General features: G+C 40.1%; 1 protein-coding gene across 2 annotated transcripts in view; it reads left to right on the top strand.

The window, feature by feature from the left end:
• Nucleotides 1–15,995, top strand: part of GALNT18 (polypeptide N-acetylgalactosaminyltransferase 18) — a 230,734-nt gene extending 214,739 nt beyond the window's left edge. For both annotated transcript variants that reach the window (XM_066551766.1, XM_066551765.1), the window contains one exon: nt 15,518–15,995. In XM_066551766.1, coding sequence (XP_066407863.1) covers nt 15,518–15,664 — 147 coding nt within the window. In that variant the 3' untranslated portion in view covers nt 15,665–15,995. The remainder of the gene's footprint in view (nt 1–15,517) is intronic.
• Nucleotides 15,996–24,107: the final 8,112 nt, after the last annotated feature.

Below are 24,107 nucleotides of genomic sequence, written 5' to 3'. Positions count from 1 at the left end.
GTGAGTATCATACTGATGCTTATATTGCCTTGAAATTTGTGAACTATTAATTAAAATGTAGATGCTGGTTGTAGCCTTTTGTAGCACTTTCTTTTAGCTGGAGCTGTGCTTTGACTTCTCTGGGCTCTTGAGCCATTCCATGGGAATGTCTGATGGTGTAGGTAAGTAAAAATACAGCAGGGCAAGTGGGGAACTGTCTGAGAAGGGGAACAGGAAATAGATTGACCACCCAAAGTAGGATAAACCAGCTGAACTAGATTTCCCTGACCAGCACAAAAAACTGTATTTTTCCTGACAGACATTTATGGTAAATTAGTTTGAATGAGGAAGCACTACAGTCTGAGAGGCCCCACAATAGTCTGTGATGGAACATGTACAGAAGTCTGGTTGATAGAAAACTGTACAGCTTTAAAAAAAAATATCCTTCAGGTAACACTTTGATCCTCCTTTGTACTATGTTATGATGAGTGAATTCCACATGGCAAAAGTAGAAGATGGATTACCCTCAGTTAGGGGACTCCTTGCTTCTGTAGATCTATTAAAGAACTATTTAATTAATTATTAAGTCACATCTTTTAGATCAGAAGTATGTGTATACACACCTATATATATATATATGTTGTGCATATTTTTCAAACTTTTTTTTTTATTTTATCTTTTACTTTGGTTTTAAAATTTTAAATTCCCTGGCTATCTTCAGTTGCAGGCAGTTGGAGTCAGGCAGCCAGATGTCCACTGCTACTTTGTGGATAAAAATGTGGTTTAATGGGTAGGCACTTGGAGGGAATCACTGCCTCTGGTATCTTTGTCCTGTACAGAAACTTGCATTGAGCATTCAAAGCTTGTAGTATGTGTTTGTATAATCAGGATCTCTCTGAGCACATTTCCATGCTCCACAGTTTTGTACAGCTGCCAAATGCAATGAGACCCAATAAAATGTAGGCTTTGGTGGCATTCTTGCTTGCAAAGTATCTTCAAGTGTTTACAACAGTAATTATGTCAAATTATGTAAATTAGCCCAGAAAAGAGTCCCATCAACTGGGTGGTGTTCAAGAATTTGATTGTTCAGGCTGTTTGTCAAGTCTTCTCTTAGAGAAATGTTTGTTTTGGAAATACTTTTATGCTGGAATGTTTTCTAGGTGTTTGACAGCTCACCTAGTTCAGTCTGTCTCATCACTTTTTCATTTAATCAGAACCAAGTCAGAGCTTCCAGCAAAAAGCCCAGTAAGTGATCAGAAATTAGATAAGGCAGAGGAGATAGAGGCAAGAATTATTTGGTAGAAAAAGGTCAGAATTTTAGTAAAATATGATTTGAAACATGGTCTCAAGGAAGCTGCTTTGGCATCATGAAGCATGAGGAAAGCAAAACCTCAGGCTGTCAGCAGGTTTTGGCCAGGAGCAGGTGCAGCCACTGCTGGCAGCAGCAGCAGCTCCCATGGAACCAAGGGCTGGGACAAAGCACCAGCTCAGCAGCATTTCTCACTGTGCCCAGTGCCCAGTGCTCAGTGTCACTGTGCCCAGTGCTCAGTGAAGCTGTACCCATTGTACAGTGTCTCTGTCCCCAGTGCTCAGTGTCACTGTCCCCAGTGCTCAGTGAAGCTGTACCCAGTGCTCAGTGAAGCTGTACCCATTGTACAGTGTCTCTGTCCCCAGAGCTCAGTGTCACTGTCCCCAGTGCCCAGTGCTCAGTGTCACTGTCCCCAGTGCTCAGTGAAGCTGTACCCATTGTAGTGTCTCTGTCCCCAGAGCTCAGTGTCACTGTCCCCAGTGCCCAGTGCTCAGTGTCACTGTCCCCAGTGCTCAGTGAAGCTGTACCCAGTGCTCAGTGAAGCTGTACCCATTGTACAGTGTCTCTGTCCCCAGAGCTCAGTGGCACTGTCCCCAGAGCTCAGTGAAGCTGCTGGGACTGCTGCAGTGATGGTGCTACAGGGTCTGGTCGGTGGCAGAGAAGGGGCTGTGGGAAATGAAGGCCAGAGCACCTGGGCAGGTGAGGCCTCAGGACATCTGTTGGTAGAAACTGCTTGTGGCCATCATATCAGTCCTCTGATAGGATTAGGTTTGTTGATGTTCTGGAGAAGCAGTACATTCTCAGAGCTGCAGCCAGGTTTTTCAGAGAACAAATCCCAAATTTGCAGGATTTTAAGAAGTCTCTCAGTCTCCAATCTGATTTTCCAGCTTTATTGCTGATGCAGAGTCAGTTGCCTGCCTTACAAGTGAAATTTGTCTCTATGTACCTCACCTGGATGGCAGTAGATTAGTTGGAAAGTTCATTTACCTCGTTAGGGCTCCTCCAGAGGCATAGCAAAGGCAAAAGGGGAAGTTTTTCTTTAATTACTCTTTATCATGAGCTGTCCTGTTTCTGTTTAGTTGGACAGGGATGTGACCATTCCATTCTAACCAGACAAGCCATGGTCTCACTTTTTGCTGTTGTGAGAAATGCAACAGGGGAGAGCTCTGTGTAAAAAAGAGGCAAAAGAAAGGACACCAGGCTGAGCTACAAACTTGGGGTCAATCCTATACAGCTGTTTTTCATACTTAGTTAATTTCAGTAATTCCGCTTCCAGGGTGGTTGCCATAGAAAGGTAGGAAGAATCTGCATCTCTAGGGATGGGCACTCACCACATCCTTCCTGGGAGGGAGAAGATGTGCAGGGCCTGCTCTCAGCACCCTCCTGTTCCCATATCTTCTGATAACATTGCTTGTGCATGGTGTGGAGAATCGTGATTCTAGTCACTGCTGAAGGTTTCCACAGGATGTCTTCCCATTCATAAATGCCTGGAGGGAGTGGTTTATGCTATGGCCAGAAATTGTAGATAAAATTTGTTGCTGATGGTTGTAGTTACAATATGTATTTCCTAAATGTCATAGTAGGAATTGCTTGGGAAGGAAAAGGGAAGACAGACAAGCATATTAATTACTGAGTTGTTACAGGTATTCCTCAGATAAATATGATGATTTAGATCTTATTTAAATGGGTGTTAGATAAGGAGGTCTGTTTAGCTGTATAAAGAAACAATAGACCTTAAAATTACTGAATTTACGTCTCGTTCCTCCTAAAGGCTTTTGCCTTTAAATTTCTCTTACCCACCTTTATCTAATGAAAATAAAGGTAGTGCAGTGCTAGGTTACCCAGTGCCACAGCCCAGAGAAGCAGAGGAATGCAGCTGCATAGCCAGATGAATCTGGTGGGCTGGGGAGCAAGCAGAGGATCTCTGTACCAATTTCAGATGCCCCCTTGCTGAGCACACAGCATGCAGAAGCAGAGCCCAACACCATTATAGAGCAGCCAAATTCTGATGTCCACTCCTGTTTGCATCCCATCCATTAGCCAAGGACACCAGCATACAAGAGGGATTCATCTCAGCAGAGCTCTGTGTGTCTAAGGGAACAGTGGCCCCCATCCCCTTCATCAGATTCTTCCATTATGAGAGCCACAGGCTGGCAAAGCAGCATCATTGATTTACAAGGAATTTGTATTAATGTGGTATTTCTAACCACAAGGGATGCAAATACTCTCAGTATGTCTCTGTAGCTTAAGCCATGCTGTACTGCTACAGAGCTGTGTGATTAGGCAGTGCTGTTTGCCTGGCAGCTCAGAACAGAAAGGGATGGTGATCCTGTTAAAAGAAATCCAGACTTTGATCCTGCAGGAGAAATATAAAGAAAAACAGAACCTAATTATTCCATTCAATGAGCCAACAGACCAGGTTAAGACCTGTATTTTAGTGAGGCAATCTGATTTTTAAGTAACCAGTGTTGCCAAGTGTGGAGTTTTGAACCTCAGACATAAAAGAGCACTTGCACAAACCCCGTGGCTCAGCATTGGTGTAGAGGTCCAGTGCATCAGCAGCATTTCTAAATTTAGGTCTTCTTTGCTGATTTTTTTTCTCAAATACTACCCCAGCTTGCCTGTACTTCATATTTGAACTAACTGGATAACAGCAGAAGGTATGATAGCTGGAGGATGAGGAAGCTGAATCATTGTTCTGCTTAGACATGACAAAACTGTAGTTAATACTTCAATTTGCATTTTTCTCTCATAAATTGGTCCCTGAATGTGTAACTTAATATTCTTGTCATATTTCAATATGACAATATGAATTTTAAAAGAGGTGCATTAAAATATTTCTTTTTTATTCATCATGGACTATGTCTTACTAAAAACCTATAAACATTTTTAGTATCATTTATGCAGAATGGAATGGAGAAGTACAAAAATTTAAATGCATACAGGCTTTCTCCATTTTGACTGCAACTTGACCAATACTTGACTGCAACTTAAATATGTAAATGCTAAAATGTAAATGCTAAAAACATGCAAAAAATATGGAATAGAAATATTACTATACAATATTGTGTTTTAAAAACTGATGTTAGATTTGCTTGGCAGTTACTGTGATGCTATATTTACTTGTTAATTATTGCCATAGCTAGTGGTAACCAAAATTTCATTGTATCAGTTCAGTTTTCTATTTGGAGTAATTTTCTAGCAGAAAGTTTGAATCTTTGCAAATTGATGTAGAATTTGCCAGCTAGAAAGTTGGTGTGGAATACAGCACTAAAACGAGCTTTTAGTGGGTGCATTTCAGATCTTTTCTAGCATATCACATTATGCAGTATTTACTCTCCTGAGAACCACATTTAAGCTCCAAAGACACTTGTGCTGAATTAATTTAGAAGAAAGTTAGCACATACCCATGTTTTTCGTTCAAAACAGATACCCTATTTGCATATTTTAGCATCTAATTTTAAATACCACATTTATTTACAAAGAAATTATTTGTTCGAGTTGCACATGATTCTTCCTCATTTCAGCTGTCCAGATAGGTTGCATCCAGCAATTGCAGATGACAGGTGCTGCCAGGCTCTGCATGGCATTGTCATGTCAGGCATGCAAAACCAAGGCCAAATCCAGAATGGCTCCTGCAACCTGAGTGAGAGCAAGCGAGTGAAGGGCCTGAGTTTCAGGAGATCTGAACTCTGCTTTTGGTTCCTCCTTTGCATCACCAGTCTCTGCTTGGCTTCTGCATTCCCCAGCTGTGGGAGGGATGGAAGGAGTTTTGCTGTAATTATTTCTAAATTCCCAGCTGAAAACAAAAGTCTGATATTGGAACCCAGGAAATTCCTCTGGCTGCCCTGGATGGCTCGAGCCCCTGCCCGAGGGGCTCAGAGACCTTGGCACAGAGCCCAAGACCCCTGTGCCTTTGATCTTGATACATAGAAAAACAATTACCAACCTTTATATGAAGAATTACAAGTCAACAAAGTTTAAGTAGAATGATAGTGAGTTTATCACGGGGTGAAAAAATAAATTTTGGGGTTTTTAGAATGGGGGCTCGGAGTCCCAAGATGGAGGAATTTGGGCGTGCCTTGTCGTTTTCCCTTCTTCTTCCTAGCCTCCACCTTCTGCTGTGATGTTGGCACTTTTGGATTGGTTTACAGTAGAAGCTCACTGGCTAACATAGGTGATACGTATTGGGAAGTAACTGTAAATAATGTACATGTAGTTTTAAATATAAAAAGATAACACAGCCCCAGGGGCAGTCAGTGTGCCTCTGCCTGTCCCGCTGAACAGACATTGGCAGGCCAGAGGAAGAATTTTATAGATAAGAAACAATAAACAACCTTGAGAATGAGAATTGAAGAGCTCTGACTCCTCCTTCAACCGCCGGGCTGGGAAAAGAGACTTTCTAACCCATCTCAGGCTCACTGTGAGCAGCTAAAGCCCCAAGACTCTGTCCCTATCAAGTCAGTAAAAGTTGCATCTTTACTCCCAACGGAGACAAAAGCAGGATGTATGTAAGCAAGATCTGGCCACCAATAATCGTCCACAGTCTGAGTTAAGAAGATGAGAAAAATGTTCCTTTGGAAATCAGATAAATCAGGATGAAAAAATTGACAAGAAAAGACTGTTTGTTATTCAGTGAAATGATCAGGCCATCAAGTCTGGTGTCCTGAAACCAAGAGTGGTGACACTCAGTATATCAGACAAAAAAAATAGGTTCTTTTCATTACTGTCTGAGTAAACTGCACAAGGTTTGTGCTGCAGCACCAAGGACATTACTTTCCCAATATCAGCTATAATCAGATTTGTGTGGTTAGTGGTGAAAAAGCCATTTTCAATAACTAGACACTATGATCAGAGTCCAAAAGAAATCAGCCTAAATTCCATGTTAGAATACGCAGATCAATTGAAATACTGGTGCAAATTCACTTCCTAATTTTCTTCACTTTGCACTCAATTTATTTCTTAGGCCCTAGAGACTGGTTTAATCATAAGCATATAATGATAATGCAAGTAGTTCAGTTTCTGGGTTAAAATGCATTAAGCCTCCTTCTTATGAAGCATTCAGATTAGAAAACTTAGATTAATTAAATACAACACACAAATGGAATAAAATCATGATTCAGTATTTTTGTTTTCCAAGGGAGTTATTTCTCACAAATAATCTCATCTAAACCCCATAAACCTTTGGAAGTCCATTAACATGTCTGGGAAAAATATAAAAATCTTGGGTTTCCTAGTTGTGCTGAAAGGAGTTTCTCATTTATCTGGCTGCAAAGAGGATTTTTCAAAAAATACCATGGTGACATGGGGGTGTATAGTCAGAAGAAAAGGAGGCTCCTGGGGCCCTCATTGCTCTTTGTGAGGGGAGGTTGTAGCCAGGTGGGTGTTGGTATCTTTTCTCAGTGCTAGGAGGAGAGGAAATGGCCTCGAGCTGTGCCAGAGGAGGTTTAGATTGGATATCAGGGAAGGGTTGTCAGGCAGGGGAATAGGCTGCCCAGGGAAGTGGTGCAGTCCCCATTCCTGGATATTGAAAAGACACCTAAAAGTGGCACTTAGGGACATGGTTTGGTTTGGTTATGAAATTGATAGTGTTGAATTAATAGTTGAACTCAGTGATCTAAAAGGACACTTCTGTAATTCTATGTACCACAGTGATATTACTTTTACTAAAACCAAATAGGAAGGCAAAACCTAGGAATATACAATTTGCTGCATCACAGATCACAAAATTAATTAAGTGGATTATTTACCTAATCCAGAAGACTGTCCCAGGCAATGGGCAGTGCTTGCTGTTTCACAGAAATGAGCTGTTGTGAGCCAACAATTCATTGTAAGTCCAAGAGGAGGATTTCCTTCTTGACCCCTGATTTGCTCTCTTCGAGAAGATTGAGGCTTGGTTTGTCTGAATGATCATCTCAGCATGCCTAAAAAGAGTTATCAGCGCTCTTAAAATTAACTCAGCCATCAAAAACATCTAGTCAGTCACTGAGCACTGATGTCTGAGACAATGAATTCAACAGGTTTCCTGTACTCTGATAAATCACCATAGTTGTAGCAAATTTTTAACCTAACACTTATTTTTCCTTAGAAGCTTTGTTTACTAGTTCCTCACTGCTATTCACAGTTATGCATACTTTGGAACACTAAAGGCAGGTCCCACTAATGTCCATTCCCCTACTAAGCAAAGTCCTGGTTTTATTTCATGTTACTGTATTTTGTAATTCCCCACCATCTGAATAGTCCATCACACTTCAAAACATCTTTGTTGCCTTCCTCTGTCTTACACTTTAAACATCTTGAAGCAAGCCTAGATCACAGCAGATGAATCAAGCCTGAGTTGTTTGCAGAAATAATTTGTGTAATCTCAGAATGAAAAAGGTAACTTTTCTGAGAGTTTCACAAAATGCAATATCAAAACAAATAAAGCAAATGTCTCCAGCACTCCTGTTTTTTTTTTGGTTGTATCAAGGTATTGTTTCACTACACAAGCAGCTGTTGCTTGGCACAATAAATGAAAAGATAGTAAAGAATTCTGGATTTAGTTAGAGAAGAATTACCCTGCAGAAAACATTGGGCAAAGCATTAACTTCGGATATTTTCCATAGGTTAAGTCTCACATATGACTCCAGAAGTGTTTAAAATGCAGGATTTGCCTATATCCAACTCTTCTACTAGAGGCAGTATAAAATGTAGCAGTTGCAGTTGTTGCTGTGAACTGACATAGTTTAGAAACACATCTTAAGTTCTAATTTAGTACTTGAGTATCAGAGTTGGAGCACGAAGTAGCCAGTGAGCACTGAATGTGGTGGGTTCTGCATATGGAGGTTTCTGAGTGCTGCCCAGTAGCATAAGCAGACAGATTAGGGCAAAGGAAGACACAAAAGACAAGTGTGAACATCATCCCCTTTAGTGATGAGGAAAATAAAATCAGAAATACCCATCTGTGAATCATCCCTCATCAGCATGCATCTCTGCAGCTTACTCCTTCAAGTTCCCAAACAGGCAGTTCTTCCTGAGTGCTGTTAGTGGTTACTCAGGACAGCTGTGGTCAGAAAAGCCCAGCACATCATCCTCAACTGCAGAGCATCAAGCCAGTCCCTCCTTTTCAGAAATGACTTGCTAGGTAATCCTGGCTCTCAGAAGATCAACATAACACAGCATCATCTGGATTTGCTGCCAAATAAAAACCAAACAATGCATGCAGCTGTAAGTTCTGCATTTACCATCATTATCAGGGCTATGTATGGATAAAGGATTCCCTTTTTAATCTGCTTTCCACTCTGCCACAGCCACCCCCCACCCCTGAGACAGTGTTCAATAATTACAAAAATCACATCATACACCTAGAATAGGTGTTTCTGCGTGTTTTTCTAGCATGTCAGGAAGATTTCCTGGCCACTGCTGATAGAATAATAATTCATGTTTACTTTCTGTAAAATATCTTAGTCTGGCTAATGTATTCTTCTCCAAAACTTCTGGTTTTGTAGTCTTATCTCAATTTTCTGTAGTGAAACACATTTCCAGCTGTGATATCCTGAAGAGCTTCTTGGTATTTCAGTAAAGGCTTGAATTTAATTATTTCCAAGTTATTATTTTCTTAATCTTGCTATTACCACGACTGCAACCTGTTATAAATCTGTGATAATTTTTTTTATATGTGGAGAAATGTTAGTGATAGGTATAGATCCATGTGTTCCATTTCTGATTTTTATGCTGCGTCTCTCTAATTTCTTTTCTATTCCAATTACATTCTCTGAATGAAGCTGCATTTCCTTGTACCAGGTTTAATTGCTTTTATTTTAATACCTTAATTAACAGTATAGTGTATTTCTACATCCTGGAGAGAGTAAGCAAATCAGACCATCCAATCTAGAGTAAAGAAAACAGAAAATGATTGCACAGATGTCTAGTTATTAAATCCTGCTCTGGACATGCAGATGAGGCTGCTTCATTTGATTTGTCACAGCTGCAGTATTAAAAATTTAGTGCAGCATTAGGAAAATTTAGCATTTATGATCATGTAAAACCTGAACACTCAGATGTCTTGGGAAAGGAATGAGACAAAATTGTGATGTAGACATTGAAGCTGTGTAACTGTTGAATGGTGTGCCTGATCCCTCTGTCAGAGGATATTTCACAGTATTTACACACTGAGTACCAGCAAGTGGATGTCAGTGCTTGGGTGGCTACCTGACAACAGAACTTGAGTGCAGGAGGAGGGAAAGAGTTTACATTTCCCTTAAGAAATGGTTTGGCTGATCCCTACTATAACACTACTGAAGTTTACATTGTACATAATAATTAGTTTTGTTTAGTATTGGAAAAATAAATTCACATTTTAAGTGAGTCTTGTAAAAATTCTCATGTGCTTAGCTACCCTTTAAATAAAGATCCAAATAGCTGAACAGATAACAATATATTTTTAATATATAAACCTGCTGTATATGATACTTCATATACATGAAAGCAGTTAAATGCACCTCATTTTCACAGTACTCATCTAAAATATATTAGGAAGCATGTGTTTGAGTAAGGGCAGCTATCAATATACTTCAGTGAGAAATATTTGAATTAAAATAGTTCAAGTTAATTGATGAAACATTTGAACAGGAAAAGATATGTTAAAGAGCCTGCTTTACTTACAGCACACTGTTAGACAAAGAGTTGGAAAATTTGTCATACTTCTTTGGATTCAAGAAGAAAAGTTAATACATTTCCTGTATGTTATATATATCTATATCCTTTATACAGCTAAAAAGCAGAAAATTTAAACTGAATAACATCATCCAATATTTCTAAGAAATGGGCAATGCTGAAAATGCATAAATTACTGGATGGGATAAATTATTCCCTTCTTCCTGTGAACATTTTCTTATTGCTTCCACATCCACACAGAGGTGAATCACACAGAGGAAAAAAAAATATATATATTTTGTATATAATTTGAGTAATTTTCTTTAGGTTTAAATTTGGTGTACTAAGAGTCACTGAAAATGTAGCCCAGTACTCCTGGGAAATGCACAAGGAGATCAAGTGTTCTGTTTGAAGTGGAGATTGTCTCATACACCTCACCATAATTCTTTGATTCAAATGTATCAAAGCAACAGCAAAGATTAGAGTTTCTGCCTCAAAGGCAGAGTGAACATGTAAATATTTGAGGTCACTGATTGAGGTCCACATAGAAAATTAATAGACTAGAGAATGCAGTGATCTATACAGTGTATGTAATAGGAGGCTGGATATACTTATTAACCTTTTAAGACCTTTTTCTGAAAAATCCATGTTTAGGCAAGCATGTTTTTTCTCTTTCAGGCAGAATAACATGAGCTTTAATATGATGAGCAAAAAGCAGGTCTAAATTCTGAAAGGAAAAGTGTTCACTTTAGAGTAACTCCTTAAAAACAGCCATCAGTCTGATTTTCAGTAATGTTGACAACCTCCAGCCCTCATTTAACATCCTTCTTCTTTACAAGTGATCGGGTCTTACAGAGTGATCAGGTTTGGTAACTGTGCATCTACCACCCCCAGTAAACCAAAAAAGATCCCATAGAACAGTTCAGCAAAAACTAGCATGTCTAAACTGTCTGATTGCTTTGCACAACTTTGTACTGCAAGGGTTTGCAGGCACAGCAGATGGTGTCCTTAAATGCCATGGTACTGGATAAATTCTGCTTTAGTGAAGGACTGGGAAGGAAACCCCTTCCATCCAGTAGAAATGCAGAAAGTGCAGTAACTCTGAAGGAAGTCAGAAGCATTGCTTTCCACTCTGTGTACCAGGATGTTGACTTGAGACAGTATTAGCATTAACAGTACACTTATAAATCACCCAATCAGCCTTCTGTGTGTCTGGGTACCAGCAGGAGCTGAGAACATTTGTTTTTCTCACAGGAATTGCTTCAATTTGCTTTGCAAGAACCATGCAGTTCCCAGTCAAACCTGTTAGTGCTGACACGTTCAGTCCATTTTTTACAGAAGAGTTGACCTGGATGCTTATTTATCCTCTTGAGACTCCTACTGCCATTGAGCTGTCTCTCATCATCAGTGATCTTAATCCTAATTCTGTTCAATTGCCCACAATGCCTCTTGAAACTTCTTTCAGTCTACAGAATTGTGTTTAATGTTTCATGATTAAAGACATTACTCTAGGCTATCAATTTTTGCCTTTAAATTGGAAAGTAGAGCTCTTGCCTAGAATGGGGGAAGGAACCCAGATGGGCATCTCTCCTTTCAGTGAGCATGAAGTGTAGTAACACAATAAACCCTTTTGCCAAGCATGCAGTAAATCCAATTATGAGAGTTTTATACAAGTTTGGATAACTGTTTACTATAAAAAAGGCAAAAATAATTAACTTAAAGGGCACCTTTGCCTGCATTTGGCTTTAGGGTTCCAAATGCTAATGATGACAACAGACTGCAGAAACCATTCAGGAATGCTGGAATTTGGAGGCCAAGCCAGTTAGAGGAGCACAAGACAGTGTTAGCTTTTGATGCCTCAGTCCTGCCTGCTCATTTTTTTCCTGGAGTTACTCAGTTTGTGTGCTTTAATCCTTACACAGCTCACTAGTTCAGGCTTTGCAACCTGTATTAGGTGCACTGTCAGCAATCCAGAGCTGACAGGACAATACCACTGTCCCAGGCTTGGATTGGGCATATGAAGGGGTGAAAACAAACACAGTTAAGCAGAAAAATAACAGGAAATTTTAAGTAAGTACCATAGAAACCTTCCTCCCTGTACTTCAGAGCAGTTCTAAAGCCTAAGCAGAGCCAGAGCTGAACCAGGAACTGCTCTTGTACCTCCCTGTCTATGTGGATCTCAGAGCCAGCAGTGCTCATCCTGCCTTTCTTCCTTGCTGCATCCCAGGCCATCGCTGTAAGACACATTCAAGGCTCTGTGCAGAGAAGAACAAGTGGTTCTGTGGGATTTAAATGATCTGCCCAGTTCCCTGAAGAGCTGCTGTGCAGGTGAGCTGGGAGTGCTCATCCAGCTGTGCTCCAGCCCCGTCCTCACACGTTCACCACAGCTGGATTTCACAAGAGCCCCCAGGGCAGAGTGCAGCCACTGGCTTTCAAAACACTTGCAGAATGTTTGGGCCTAACTCTTTGGGGAGGATTTAATTTTCTTAATGACTCTGAGTAAAGTGTGCACTGCACCCACTCTGAAGGCTGAAGCAGTGGCTCTGCACAGGCCTCTCATCTCTTGGAAACAGAACAGCTTAGTTCCTCACAGGGCTTGAGCCTTCACATTTCCCTTTTGTGGTTAAAAAAAGCACATCTTGCTAGAAGCATCTGTGCTCTCTGCAATACTCAATTCACACACATTAACCATTACTTAATTTTGATATCTCTTTATATTCCATACAGCAGCTCCAATGTACTCAGCAGGCTGGTTTTCAGTAGCCAATGCAGAGCACTTTCCCCACATCAAAAAGAGCTTCCTTGGCTTTTTATCTCCCACCTCACTTGTTTCTGTTAAATAAAAGCCAGATTTTACATGAGGGCACTTCAGAGAGAGTGAAGGAGTGTGAGGGGGCTTTTTATATGTTTTTTTGGTTGCTTGTTTGTTTTGTTTTTTCTTAGGAATCGTTTACACTTAGTTTGTGTAGCTGCCTGTATTAGTGTTTCTCATGAACACATTTACTATAACACGGAGGTCTGCTCTACAAAATTTAGAAAAAAGGAAAAAACGTTGTCTCCACAGTGAACATCCTCCTTCCTCCATCCCCAAATCCACATGGCATTTCAGCCCATTCAAGTGAAAGAAACCCTTAACCACTGACACAAATGGGAATTAAGCAGAAAAATTCCAACTCCTCATGGCAGTCTAAGTTTTAACACTGTGCCTTCCTCTACCTAACAGAGCTCCAAGTGCTGTACTTCACAAAAACATGGAGAGAGGGAATTCTGTTCCTATTCTTATGCCAGCAAATTAGAAATGACAGCAGAAGCCTAAGAGTGCCATGCACAGAGTCATATCCCAAGTCCAGAAATCAGGCAAATAATGGACCCCAACTAAGGTAGTTTTCTAACAAGACAAACTGGGACAACTTTCCTCAGCTTCCAGTGCAGGTTCTAAGCTGAGAATGTCTCAAGCACCAAAAGTCGGATGAGAGACAACCAATAAATGGAAGATGCAAAACTGCTTTACATAACTAACAGCAACACAAGCACCTCCAGCATCAGCTGAGAACACAGGGAAGTTCATCTTGATTTTGGCTTTAGGCAGAAACACTTGTAAGGTGTAATTCCCAACTGCCAGTTTAAGCCAAGAGAGCTGACCCTGGGTGCCATGCAACATTGAGTCTCCCCAGTGGAAAACCACACTCTACAGCTTTCATCAAGGATGGAAATGTTATTCTGGAAGAAAACAGGATAACTGTTCCTTTCACAGTGAGAAAATATCCATTACCTCAGAGTTTTACATGTGAATAATCTAGTTCAGAAATCATTAAATTAACTTGGAGAAAAAAAAAATCAACCTCACTACAGTGATCTCTAGAGGGCCAAAGTAACAAAGGGAATGGGAGAATGAGATTAGTGGAGGGGTGGGGATAAAGTGTGAGTGTCTAGGATAAGACAAGAAATGGCATATAATACAGAACTGAAAAAATTTTCATCCTAGTTTCTTCAAATTTCTTGTATGTCATGCAGTGTTATTACTTTTGGATAGTTTGGAGTTTATTTTCCCACCAGACAGCCAAATTTAACTACAGTTATTAATACAAATGTCAATAACAGTTACACAGCAGTGGGAAAATACAGTTCACTCAGCATTTCATTATGGAGGTGTATTAAAATGCCTCTGCAAGCCTGTCTGTCTGGTAAACTAATCAGTGGGAGTTTTATCAAGGCTGCACATAGGCCTACCAGGAGGATTTATGGGAGCCACACGTTTCGAATTTTTGTGGATTATTCTAGAAATGTCCCTCTTACCCAAAGCTATATTTAAAATGTGGAGCTTTCAAACCTAATTCTGTATTTCATTAACCAGGCCCAAAATGCTATTTTAGAAGTCCCATCTCAGAGAAAGTTCTCGCTAAGCATTACTGGTGGGATAGGAGGGGACCCTCAGCCACCTGTGTGCATGAAGCAGAACCTGCCCTGAGTGGCACAAGCTGCCCCTGGCTGGGGAACAGCACACAGCCTTTCTGTGGGGTTTGTGCCAATGTCCTTCCACTTTGTAATGACTTTATAATACAAGGTACAACACAGACTTGAACAGAGCTATGAGGTGGTGGGCTTTTGTATGGAATTGGGTATTCAGTTTGGGTTTTTTACAGAAACTCTTTTTTCCCATTGTACATATAAGCAATTTGAATGCTTCTGCTCTTTCCATACTTCAGGAAAGAGCTGTACTAATCTGCACCAAATCCTTTCTTTGATTTACAGATTCAGCCAGTAATTCTCTACACAAGTCCAAGGTCCTTTTTAGAGAAAGCCACTTTCAGACTTCTGTGCAATTTACTCTACTCTATCTCCATGTATCTTGGAAGAAACCTCCCAGACACTGATGTGTACACATTATCTGTTGCCTTCCTTAGACGTGAGAGAGGAGGAAAGAACCAACTGAAAATAGATTTAAAGAGGGGAAAATGTAATTTATGTCACTTGCATGACAATTTATTTGTAATTGAGGTCTATAGGTTTTTGTGTGATAGCAGAGATTTAAACTGCTCAAAAATGAACTCAAAAATGAAGACAAGGCTTTAATAAGGCAGCATTAAGCTGGGAATTGAACAGAATCAATGCTGAGAATTAGCAAGAAAAGATTATAAAAGACATTTCAGTATTCAAGGAAAAAATAGTTTTTGCATTTTATCATTTATGCAGCATACCATGGCTGTCTTTTGCCTTATTTTGGTGTTCAGAAGTGCAGCAGAACCACAAAATCAGGGAACTCAAGCAAACAGGAAAGCTTTTGGCTTTTTTATGGTTAAAATGCATGGGTAGAAACACAGCTCAATTCCAGAAATCCCATTTGCTGAAATGGAAACCAGGCAATTGAGACTATTGCAAACTGCATCAGAGATTAAAGCAGCCTGCAACAAAGGAACCCTCATTCCAAATCCAGCAAATCCTTACCTTGTCTCTAACTGTAAAGGTTTTCACAGTAGATGGAGACTGGAATGTTCTATAACTTCTGTTACCCTGCAGTAGCAATGCAAAAAGGTCAGTGTTTAACGCAAACCCCTCTTTTTCTTCTTCTTTTTCTTTTTGCCCCAATCTCTACAGGGAGGTCCTATCCAGAACCGAAAATCCAAGCGCTGCCTGGAATTGCAGGAGAACAATGAAAATGAATTTGGATTTCAAGTGGTCCTTCAGAAGTGCACGGGACAACGCTGGTCCATAACAAATGTCCTGAGAAGCTTGTCATTATAGCAGACTAAATTTTGTACCCATTTCTTTTGCTACTGTGTAGCAAGTACTGCATTGTCGCCTGCTGTACTGTATTCCTCCCGCTCCCCGTCCCCCCAGCTCCTTCTCTCCCTTTTTTTGTCTCTGATTTGAATTTATGAGTGTGTGGAAATAGGGTCTGTGGGCTGGAAATAAGAAGTTTTTATTTCACAATGATGTTTTCATGACATTTATAGAGATGCTGAATGACAGGTGACGGGTAGGCTATCCTAAAATATTTTACAACTGTAAATATTAAGCAAATGGAGAATATTTATATCTCAAACTTTTATTGAATAAAAAATTCCAAACACTATTATTGTGTAGGTGTCTCCATGGAAATCAATTTGGAAGCTAAGTGCTGGTTTCATTGCTTTCATTAACCCAAGACTGATCTCGGCATGTTGCTGCAGAGCATCAGAATTCTGCAGACTTTGGATAAAGAGTTCTACCTACACACCAATAGCTACAGCAAGGGAAGATTTTCTCCATTCTCCCTCCAGAGATCTGTCTAGGCCACTGTAGCTACTGGTGTGCAAATACAGGGGAAAGGTCTGGGGTGTGGAGGTGTTATGTCCCCAAGTATTTTTCCTCTCCAGTACCACTTAATAAAACCCCAGAGAAAGCCCCAGGGCTCAAGTGAGGCAGGGAAGAGAATTTATTAAAAAGAAGGGAAAAAATATCCCAAGAGAAAAGCAGCAGCTACTGGAAGAAAACTAAAATATAAACCCTAACATTTCACAGTGGGCTGGCCTCCATTTCAGTGGCTGAACTTTCCTTCCAATTCTTCATTGTTCTTACAAGTCCTTTTTTTAAATACAGTTGTTCCCTTGGTGCTGCAGACTTGGGTAAAAATGGATCTATCCAAGAGAAAAAGGTATGAATTCACTCTGCTTTTCTTCCTGCCTTGAAGGAGGTGTGAATGCAATTCCATATCACTTCATCTCTGCTCAGACTGGTGAGGAGAGGAAATTTGATGAGGTAAACCAGAGCACTGGGATTACTAGAGTTCATTTCCAGCAGCTTTTATTTGTATGTAAATTCCCACATATTTTGATCAGTTTTTCTTGACAAATAACAGTACACCTACCACATCTACCAGCTGATAAGGAGATACTGACAATTAAAGGAAATAGAACATGGCAAGACACCCCAAGCCGCCTTCCTACAGTACTTGCTTAAATATTTATGGACAGCAAATATCTTCTCAGGTATCATCCCTTGTGCCAGGATATCACCTAGGGTGCTTTCCCAAGGTCTCCCTCCCACTGTGTGTTCTCTCACCACATTTGCACCTGGGGCAAGCCACCAGCACCAAGGAGGAAAAAGTTGTGCTGGTGATGTGAGGAGAGCCTGCAGAGCATCTCCACATCCTCAGGGAAAAGCTGTTAGGGCTTGGTTGCTATCAGAGACCCTGGGTAATACTTTTGAAGATGGGCTGTTCAGAAGGGATCCAGGTTCCGGGAATTTAATGTTTATATACTTATTTTTACAAAGCTACAGGTTTCAGGAGCACAGATTCCTGACACCATACCCAGTCATTCCCAGCTGGAACTCTGACAGGAGAATTCCTGATTATCCTTGCCTGCCTGATCTTTCCAGGCTGGCCAACATCTGCTGGGAGTGACTGTGCAGGGCATGGTTTAGGATTGTCCTCTTTTGCTGGGGAAGGTTCTTTGGCTTCATCTTTCTGAAGGACCAAAATTTCATCCTCCAACACCATGTGTCTTTTTCTGTGTCTTTTATAAACAGAAGTTAATCAGTCAAAACTAAACACTGAGCCTTTTTGTGTATGGTAATCAAGAGGTAGTTGCAAAAATTATAATTAAGCAAGTAGCTGTCATATGTCATTTTATACTGGGTAGCACTGAATACTTAGATGGAGATATAAAGGGAAACAGATTTTAGAAGGTCATACTTACATTTTACAATCAATGTAAAAATGTGTCTGTAAGCATCATTTTGCTTGCACAATTTTGCTTGAGACCTAAATTATGTGTATTTGTGTGTGTATATCTCTACATCATCAAATACATGTAAATTTATATTTAAAACATAAGCATGCATGTACACAGACAGCTTACTGGCCAACCACAACAGAAGAAAAATTACCTTAAAGTGCACTTTATCCAACTACAGCCTTTTGAGACATGCAGATAAGACATCAAAATGTCAGGTTTGGGTCACAATTACATCACTGCTACACAGATCACCTTCAGCACTGCAGCTATTTTTAATGCTGACAAAAAATGCAGAACACATGATCCTTTTTCAACATTTTTTAAAGTGAATGTTAGAAGTTTTCCACAATAACTTCTCCAACCAGAATACAAAATAGCTGTGTTCACACAGAGGCTCTGGAGGCAATTAGCAAGGCTTTTATCTAACAGTGCATTTTCTACTGATTTTCTAAATTTTCCCCCTGCTGCACACCTTGCTTTAAAAATATTTAAAAGTGCAAAAGTTGAGTCTCAGGTCTGTCCTTCACGGCTATATTCTTAACAGCAAAGCAATGTATTGTTGTTTACTGGCTAACATTAGCTTTGCATTGTCCCATGAAATGACAGTTTTACCTGAATTCAGTCTTGTTCTGAACAGTCTGAGGGGATTTTTGTGATAAACCATCTGAAAACTTTTTAGCACTACAAAAACATACTTTTCATGATAATTTATTGTTTCCAGTGAAGTAGTCTCATTTGAGGTGCATATATGATAGGACAGTTTTTCAATTAAAGAATATAATCTTAGGATATGAAAACAACAAATATATATTAGTTCAAAAGGCCAAAGGTACATGAAATTTTAATTCAAATTTTAAAAGGAAAGAAACTGAGTAGTCTAAATAAACTAGACCACAGTTTAGAAGGTGGTGACTGCTCAGACCTAAAAGTATTAAGAGTTCAGCCTTTAAACTCTGCTGACATTCTTGATCAGAAGTCTGTGTGGGTGGTAGCTTTGGGGTTTCTTTAATAAACAATAGCAGGCAAAAATTTTTAAATAGACACTCTTTCTTACTCCTAGAGAACCAAAGTTCCTGTGAGCACACACAAAGTTGCGAGCCTCAGCTTGTCATTTGGACTGATAGTCCCTTACCTTCTCTCATTGCTAAAATCACTTGATTTCAGTGTTTTATTTCCCCATCTGCTCTAGAAGTAGCATACCAACAGCTAACCTCAGGAAGATCTGCCCATTTTCTGCAAACACGGATGGGAAATAACAATATTTAAGTGCCCATAAATGCCAGTTATTCTCATACCAGTTAGGAATATTTTGCTGCAGATGACAAGAGCCCTCGTTCAAATTCAAAACAAGCCACCAAAGGTTACATTCTTATTTTCAGCATCTGTTAATAAGGGTTTTCTGTGCATCACATTTTAGTGATTTACCATTATTTTATAGTTTTCTGTATTCTCATAGACATTGTTCAGCTGTTAAAACAAGAAGTATCACTTGAGTTAAGTGCTCTGGAAATGCTCACAATTAAAGAGGAGATTCTAAAAATATGTCCCAAACTTGTGGACAGATCACCTTGAATAAGCACTGACAACCACAAAAAGCATCCTGTTGCACAAAAAGGACCTTGCCACCAATATTGGATGCTGAGACCTTTCTAAACAGTAGAAAAAGTACAACACAAACAGTGCAAAGACAAGAATCAAAAGCTGTGCATGGGCAGCACTTTCCAAAACAGGTCTCGTGCTTTAGGCATTTTTGCTGACCATATCTCATCACATCTGGCAGCCATTCAGAGAGAGCTTCTTTTATTAAGAGATGAAGAAAGATCATCACACTAAAGAAGTGTGCCTTGACTTTTGCCTTGACTTTTAGTGTTCCTCACATGCTTTGCTATTGAACACCTTTTACCTGGGTATGCATTGCAGCAGGGAAAAAAACACCACAAAACCACCAAACCTGTATCAAAGCTTGCTTTACATTTCTGGCAGGCATCACTTTCCTAATCTGCCTTACTTTCCTGTTCTTAGAAATCAGAGTTCAAAGTTCAATTGAATATCTTGGAAGGCACATTGGGTATGTGTGAGATACCTAATCCTTCTGCCTGCAGCTGAATGCAATGTGTACACCTCCATTTTTCTAACCTGTGTGTATTGTGCCTAGGCACTTAAATGTTAGATTTCTATGTATTTAGCAATGAACAAAGTTAAAGAAAAACCCCTCTCTTACACCCAATTTTTTTAGCAGAGAGACAGAAGCATTCAAAGTGTCAGTTCAGGCTTGAACCAGTTCATATTTAAATCATTTTATTGTTCCGTAGCATGACTTCCTCTACTTGGTCTCACAATCACAACTCCTGTCAAGGATGGCAAATTTAAATAATTCTTCTTGAGAGTAAAGCTTTCAGATATTAAACCCTTGACTGAACTTTCCTAGGAGAGATTGAATCACATGGAGATTTCATCATCTGGAAAGATCTGAAAAGAATACTGTGTATCATATCTAAGCTCCCACAAGTCAAGTTTTACTGGGGTAGTTTCAGAAGCCTGTCTGTTCACTTTGACTTTAGATTGTCTGCAGAAGTGGTCATTTACTTTATGGAAAACATTCATGAAAGATGAATATTACCTGAGTCAAATTAGCTGGAGAGCCATAATTTTCTCTTGTATATCGATTTCTGTGGGGCAGTTTGCAGCGACACATTTTCCAGGAGGAACATGGTTATAAAAACCTGCTCTTGATTATGAATTCCATTGTGGCCTATGGATCCATGCTGTTCTTTTACCCCAGCATAATGCCTTGCAGTGTTAAGGGCACAGTGGAATCAACAGATTGTTAAAGATTATTACATGAGTCAGAAGTACAGGAAAATTGAGTTTTCCAGCAGATTTTGCTGTGCCTTGAGTTTTACCCAGAAATAGCACCTGTATTACTCTTGCTTTTTAAAAACTGAGCAGAAATTCCTCTGGCATGAATGATACTGCCAACAGTTTCCTGTGAAACAGCAATGGTTTCATGCAACACCTTTCTGACCCCTCCTGGTGTGCCACTCTTAGAGGAGTAACAGCCACCAAAACAAGCGGACAAAAAAACAAAAAACCACCAAAACAAAGCTGACAACTATAAAAAGAAACAATGAACTGGTACAAACACATCTCAGAAAAAATGAGCTTGAGTTAAAGTTTGGCTTGAGGCCAAACAAACACTCACAAGTTTGCAGGCAAGCTGCAGACAAATGCATCCCCAATTTCACAACTGGAAGATGGGAATGTGTTGGACTTGAGGGACTGCTCAAAGAGATGATACAAACCTTGCTGCAGAGTGTTTTTATCTTAGCCATTCAGCACACAGGCAACAGCTCCTGTATTGAAACAGGATGAACCCCATGGCAGGGAGAAATGATGAGGAAGACTTCATCTTATCAGAAGACTAATTTATTACTTTATTATACTATATTATTCTATACTATGTTACACTATATTACATTACATCTAAACTGAATCTGCCAAGCACTCACCCTACTCACACTGCCCAGAATCTCGTGGCTGTCACCCACAGTCCCCACACACACACACACACCTGGCCCTGACAGGCCAAGGGAACAAAACATCCTCACTGTGGGTAAACAATCTCCATATTGCATTCTATTTGGCACAAACAACAGGCACATCCAATGAGATAAGAATTGTTTTTCCTTTCTCTGAGGTTCAGAGAATGTGAAACCCAGAAATATTCTTGGAAAGAATTGTGCCTTGCTTTTCTCTGTGAGGAGAAATGTGGTGACATTCCTATGTGGCTCCTGTCAGGGTTTGGGTGGGATCACCAGACACTGGATAAATGACAGCCACGATGATGGCTCCCTCCTGGGTGGGATCACCAGACTCTGGGTAAGTGACAGCCATCACCCTTCCCTGAGAGCAGCACACAGAGATTTGGCTACCAGCAGTGACGTGTAAAGCATCAGGCTGTACTTGTAGCCAGGCTTTCTGGGTACCCAGAGCTTTGGCAAAGTGTCCTGGTGCTGTGTCTGCCTGGGCAATCTGTCTGCATTTATGGGCAGCTCTTGCTTCCCTCTCCCCTAGCGAAGGGTGAGGTTAATTTAAACACATTGCTTCAATCCTCATCCTACTCCTCAGCAACGGGACATCTCAGTCTCCCGTTCCTTCAGTCACATGCAGCTGAGCAAAAGAGATTTATGCTTCTCCCAACCACTACAATAGAAATATCAATAAAGATGTTGCAATAGTTGCCATAACAACTGCTTTTAACAGAAATACAATTTCTTTTTGTCCACAAACTAACAGTGTGTTCATTATTGCTATGCAGACCCTTGTAAAGAGCTGAATTCTTTTAAAGCTGTTATCCTTGTGGATGTATTTTAGATCTGCCTTTTACCCTTCAGAATAATAACAATTCCAATTAACACCCTAGGTTCTGGTATATGCTTCTCCAACTTCCTGCCCATATAAAGCCCAAGACTTTTTTTCTACAAAATTACTGAAACAGAGATAACATCAACTTGTCTGTAGAAAACATCACCTGCACTCCACAGGTAGTTTGAGTCCATGTTTGTCTTAAAGATAAATTGTAGTGATCAGTAACAGCACAAGGCAGCAGTGACCACAGAGATCAAAATATTTTTCTGTATCTCATCATTCAGCAGTCTATAAAAAGGGGACAGGGGCTCAATTTTACATATGTTGTCATTTTTGAAGACTGCACTTTTCAGAGATTCACATGTTTCCAATCTGCTCTACACAAACAGGGAAAGCAGCTGGTTTGGCCTGAAGCACCTGCTAGAAACCAGGAAGAGAGAACCATGCCCAGCTGTGGCTGCAGACACCTGGAAAGGGCCAGAGAGAGAACAGAGAAGAGAAAAAGAGTTGTTGGCAGAGGGTGCAAGACACACAGGGGTGACAAATCTCTGCTCCAAAGTGCAGCACCTTGCATAAGACATGTGGAGTGACAGACTCATAGATCAGAAAATAATTCACAATTCTTAAGGTAGGAGGGGTTCTCCAGTTGTTGAGCCTTACCTCTTGCCTAGCAAGGCAGGGTGCTCAAAGCACAGAGAGCATAAGATAGGAATTCCACTTTAAGGTTTAAAACTCCCAGCATATGGGAGTATGTGCTGGAGAGAGGAACTGCACACAGATGTTTGCAAAGTCTTGGAAGAACATAACATGTTTAATAGCTGGTCACAGAGAAATCAGGCCAGCACAGCATTCTGGTTATTTATTATGTTGTTTAAAGTCCCAAATTCTCTCTATTCTCAGCATCTTAAGAGACAAGTAATTCCATGTCCCCTAGAAACTGCAAGCACCAAGCACCACAGCCACTGGCTATGCACAGTGGGGATCCAGCTGATTTTTCCAGCTGTTACTGGAAATAGTGAATGCCACAGTTCTGCAAACATCCATTCTGACAGCTGGGTAATTTGGGGCCAGCCCTGCTCCCCCACTCCCACAGAAGCTCAGATAACTTTGCACCAGTGCTGCCATTCCTCACACAATAGAGCACCATTTTCATTTTTTAATGTTTTCTGAAAACTGGTAACTTTACACAGCCTATGCATTCAAGTATAACTTCCTCGAGGAGAAATTTCCCAACAATTCACCCCAAGGCATTCTTTTATGGGGTACATTATAACTTATCACTGTATATATTTACATAAAGCAAATGCTGAATCCAGGGAATTGTTTGCAAATGTGTGTGAAGAGACAGCACTCCAGCCTGTGTGAGCCATGGTTTCCTACAAACCCTTGTTTCTACAATCTGATGGACACCCAAAGGTTCCTCAGTTGGCTGGATTCAGTCTGGCTCTGCCCAAGGTGCACTCACAGCCAGGCTGCTCCTGCTATTGCCTGCTACAGCAAGAGCACTGCAGAAATGCACTTCTGTGAGCTCTGGCTGCTGAGCATCCAAAATTATCTGTTTCTAAATGCTGCTCTTCTAAATATTGCTCTGCATTCAGAGCAGCTAAGTCAACAGAACTATTTCCAGCTCTTTCATCACATTTTTACGAATAAGCAATACACAAATTGTTCTTCTGAGTTTTCCTAAAGACAAACTGGGCAGGAAACCAAGTTGGATGTGAGGATTCCATCTCTAATGATATTACACAATTATGTCTCTAATGATGTTATAGGATTATGAGATAAAGCATTACAGCTATTTGAACTTGGCAATCATTTACATTTTCAGAACTAATACCTTGTAATTGCTGATCATATTGTCACAGCAGCAATTTCCCCAAAATACTAGACTTTATTTTGTACTATTATAATGAAGTATTTACATTTACCATAAAAATAAAAATAAATTACCATTTACCAAAAAAGAAAAAAAAAAAAAAAGAAAAAAAAAAGGGCACACGTCAATATCTCAACCTTGGAATTCAGAGACTGGATATAATTAGGCAAAGGGGAAAAAAAAAGAGGAAAAATAGCTTTTAAATCTTTCCTTTCCAAAATTA

The sequence above is a fragment of the Molothrus aeneus genome, chromosome 6, assembly GCF_037042795.1.
Source record: "Molothrus aeneus isolate 106 chromosome 6, BPBGC_Maene_1.0, whole genome shotgun sequence".
In the NCBI taxonomy this organism is placed as follows: Eukaryota; Metazoa; Chordata; class Aves; order Passeriformes; family Icteridae; genus Molothrus; species Molothrus aeneus.
This window is presented reverse-complemented; position numbering and strand designations above follow the sequence as displayed.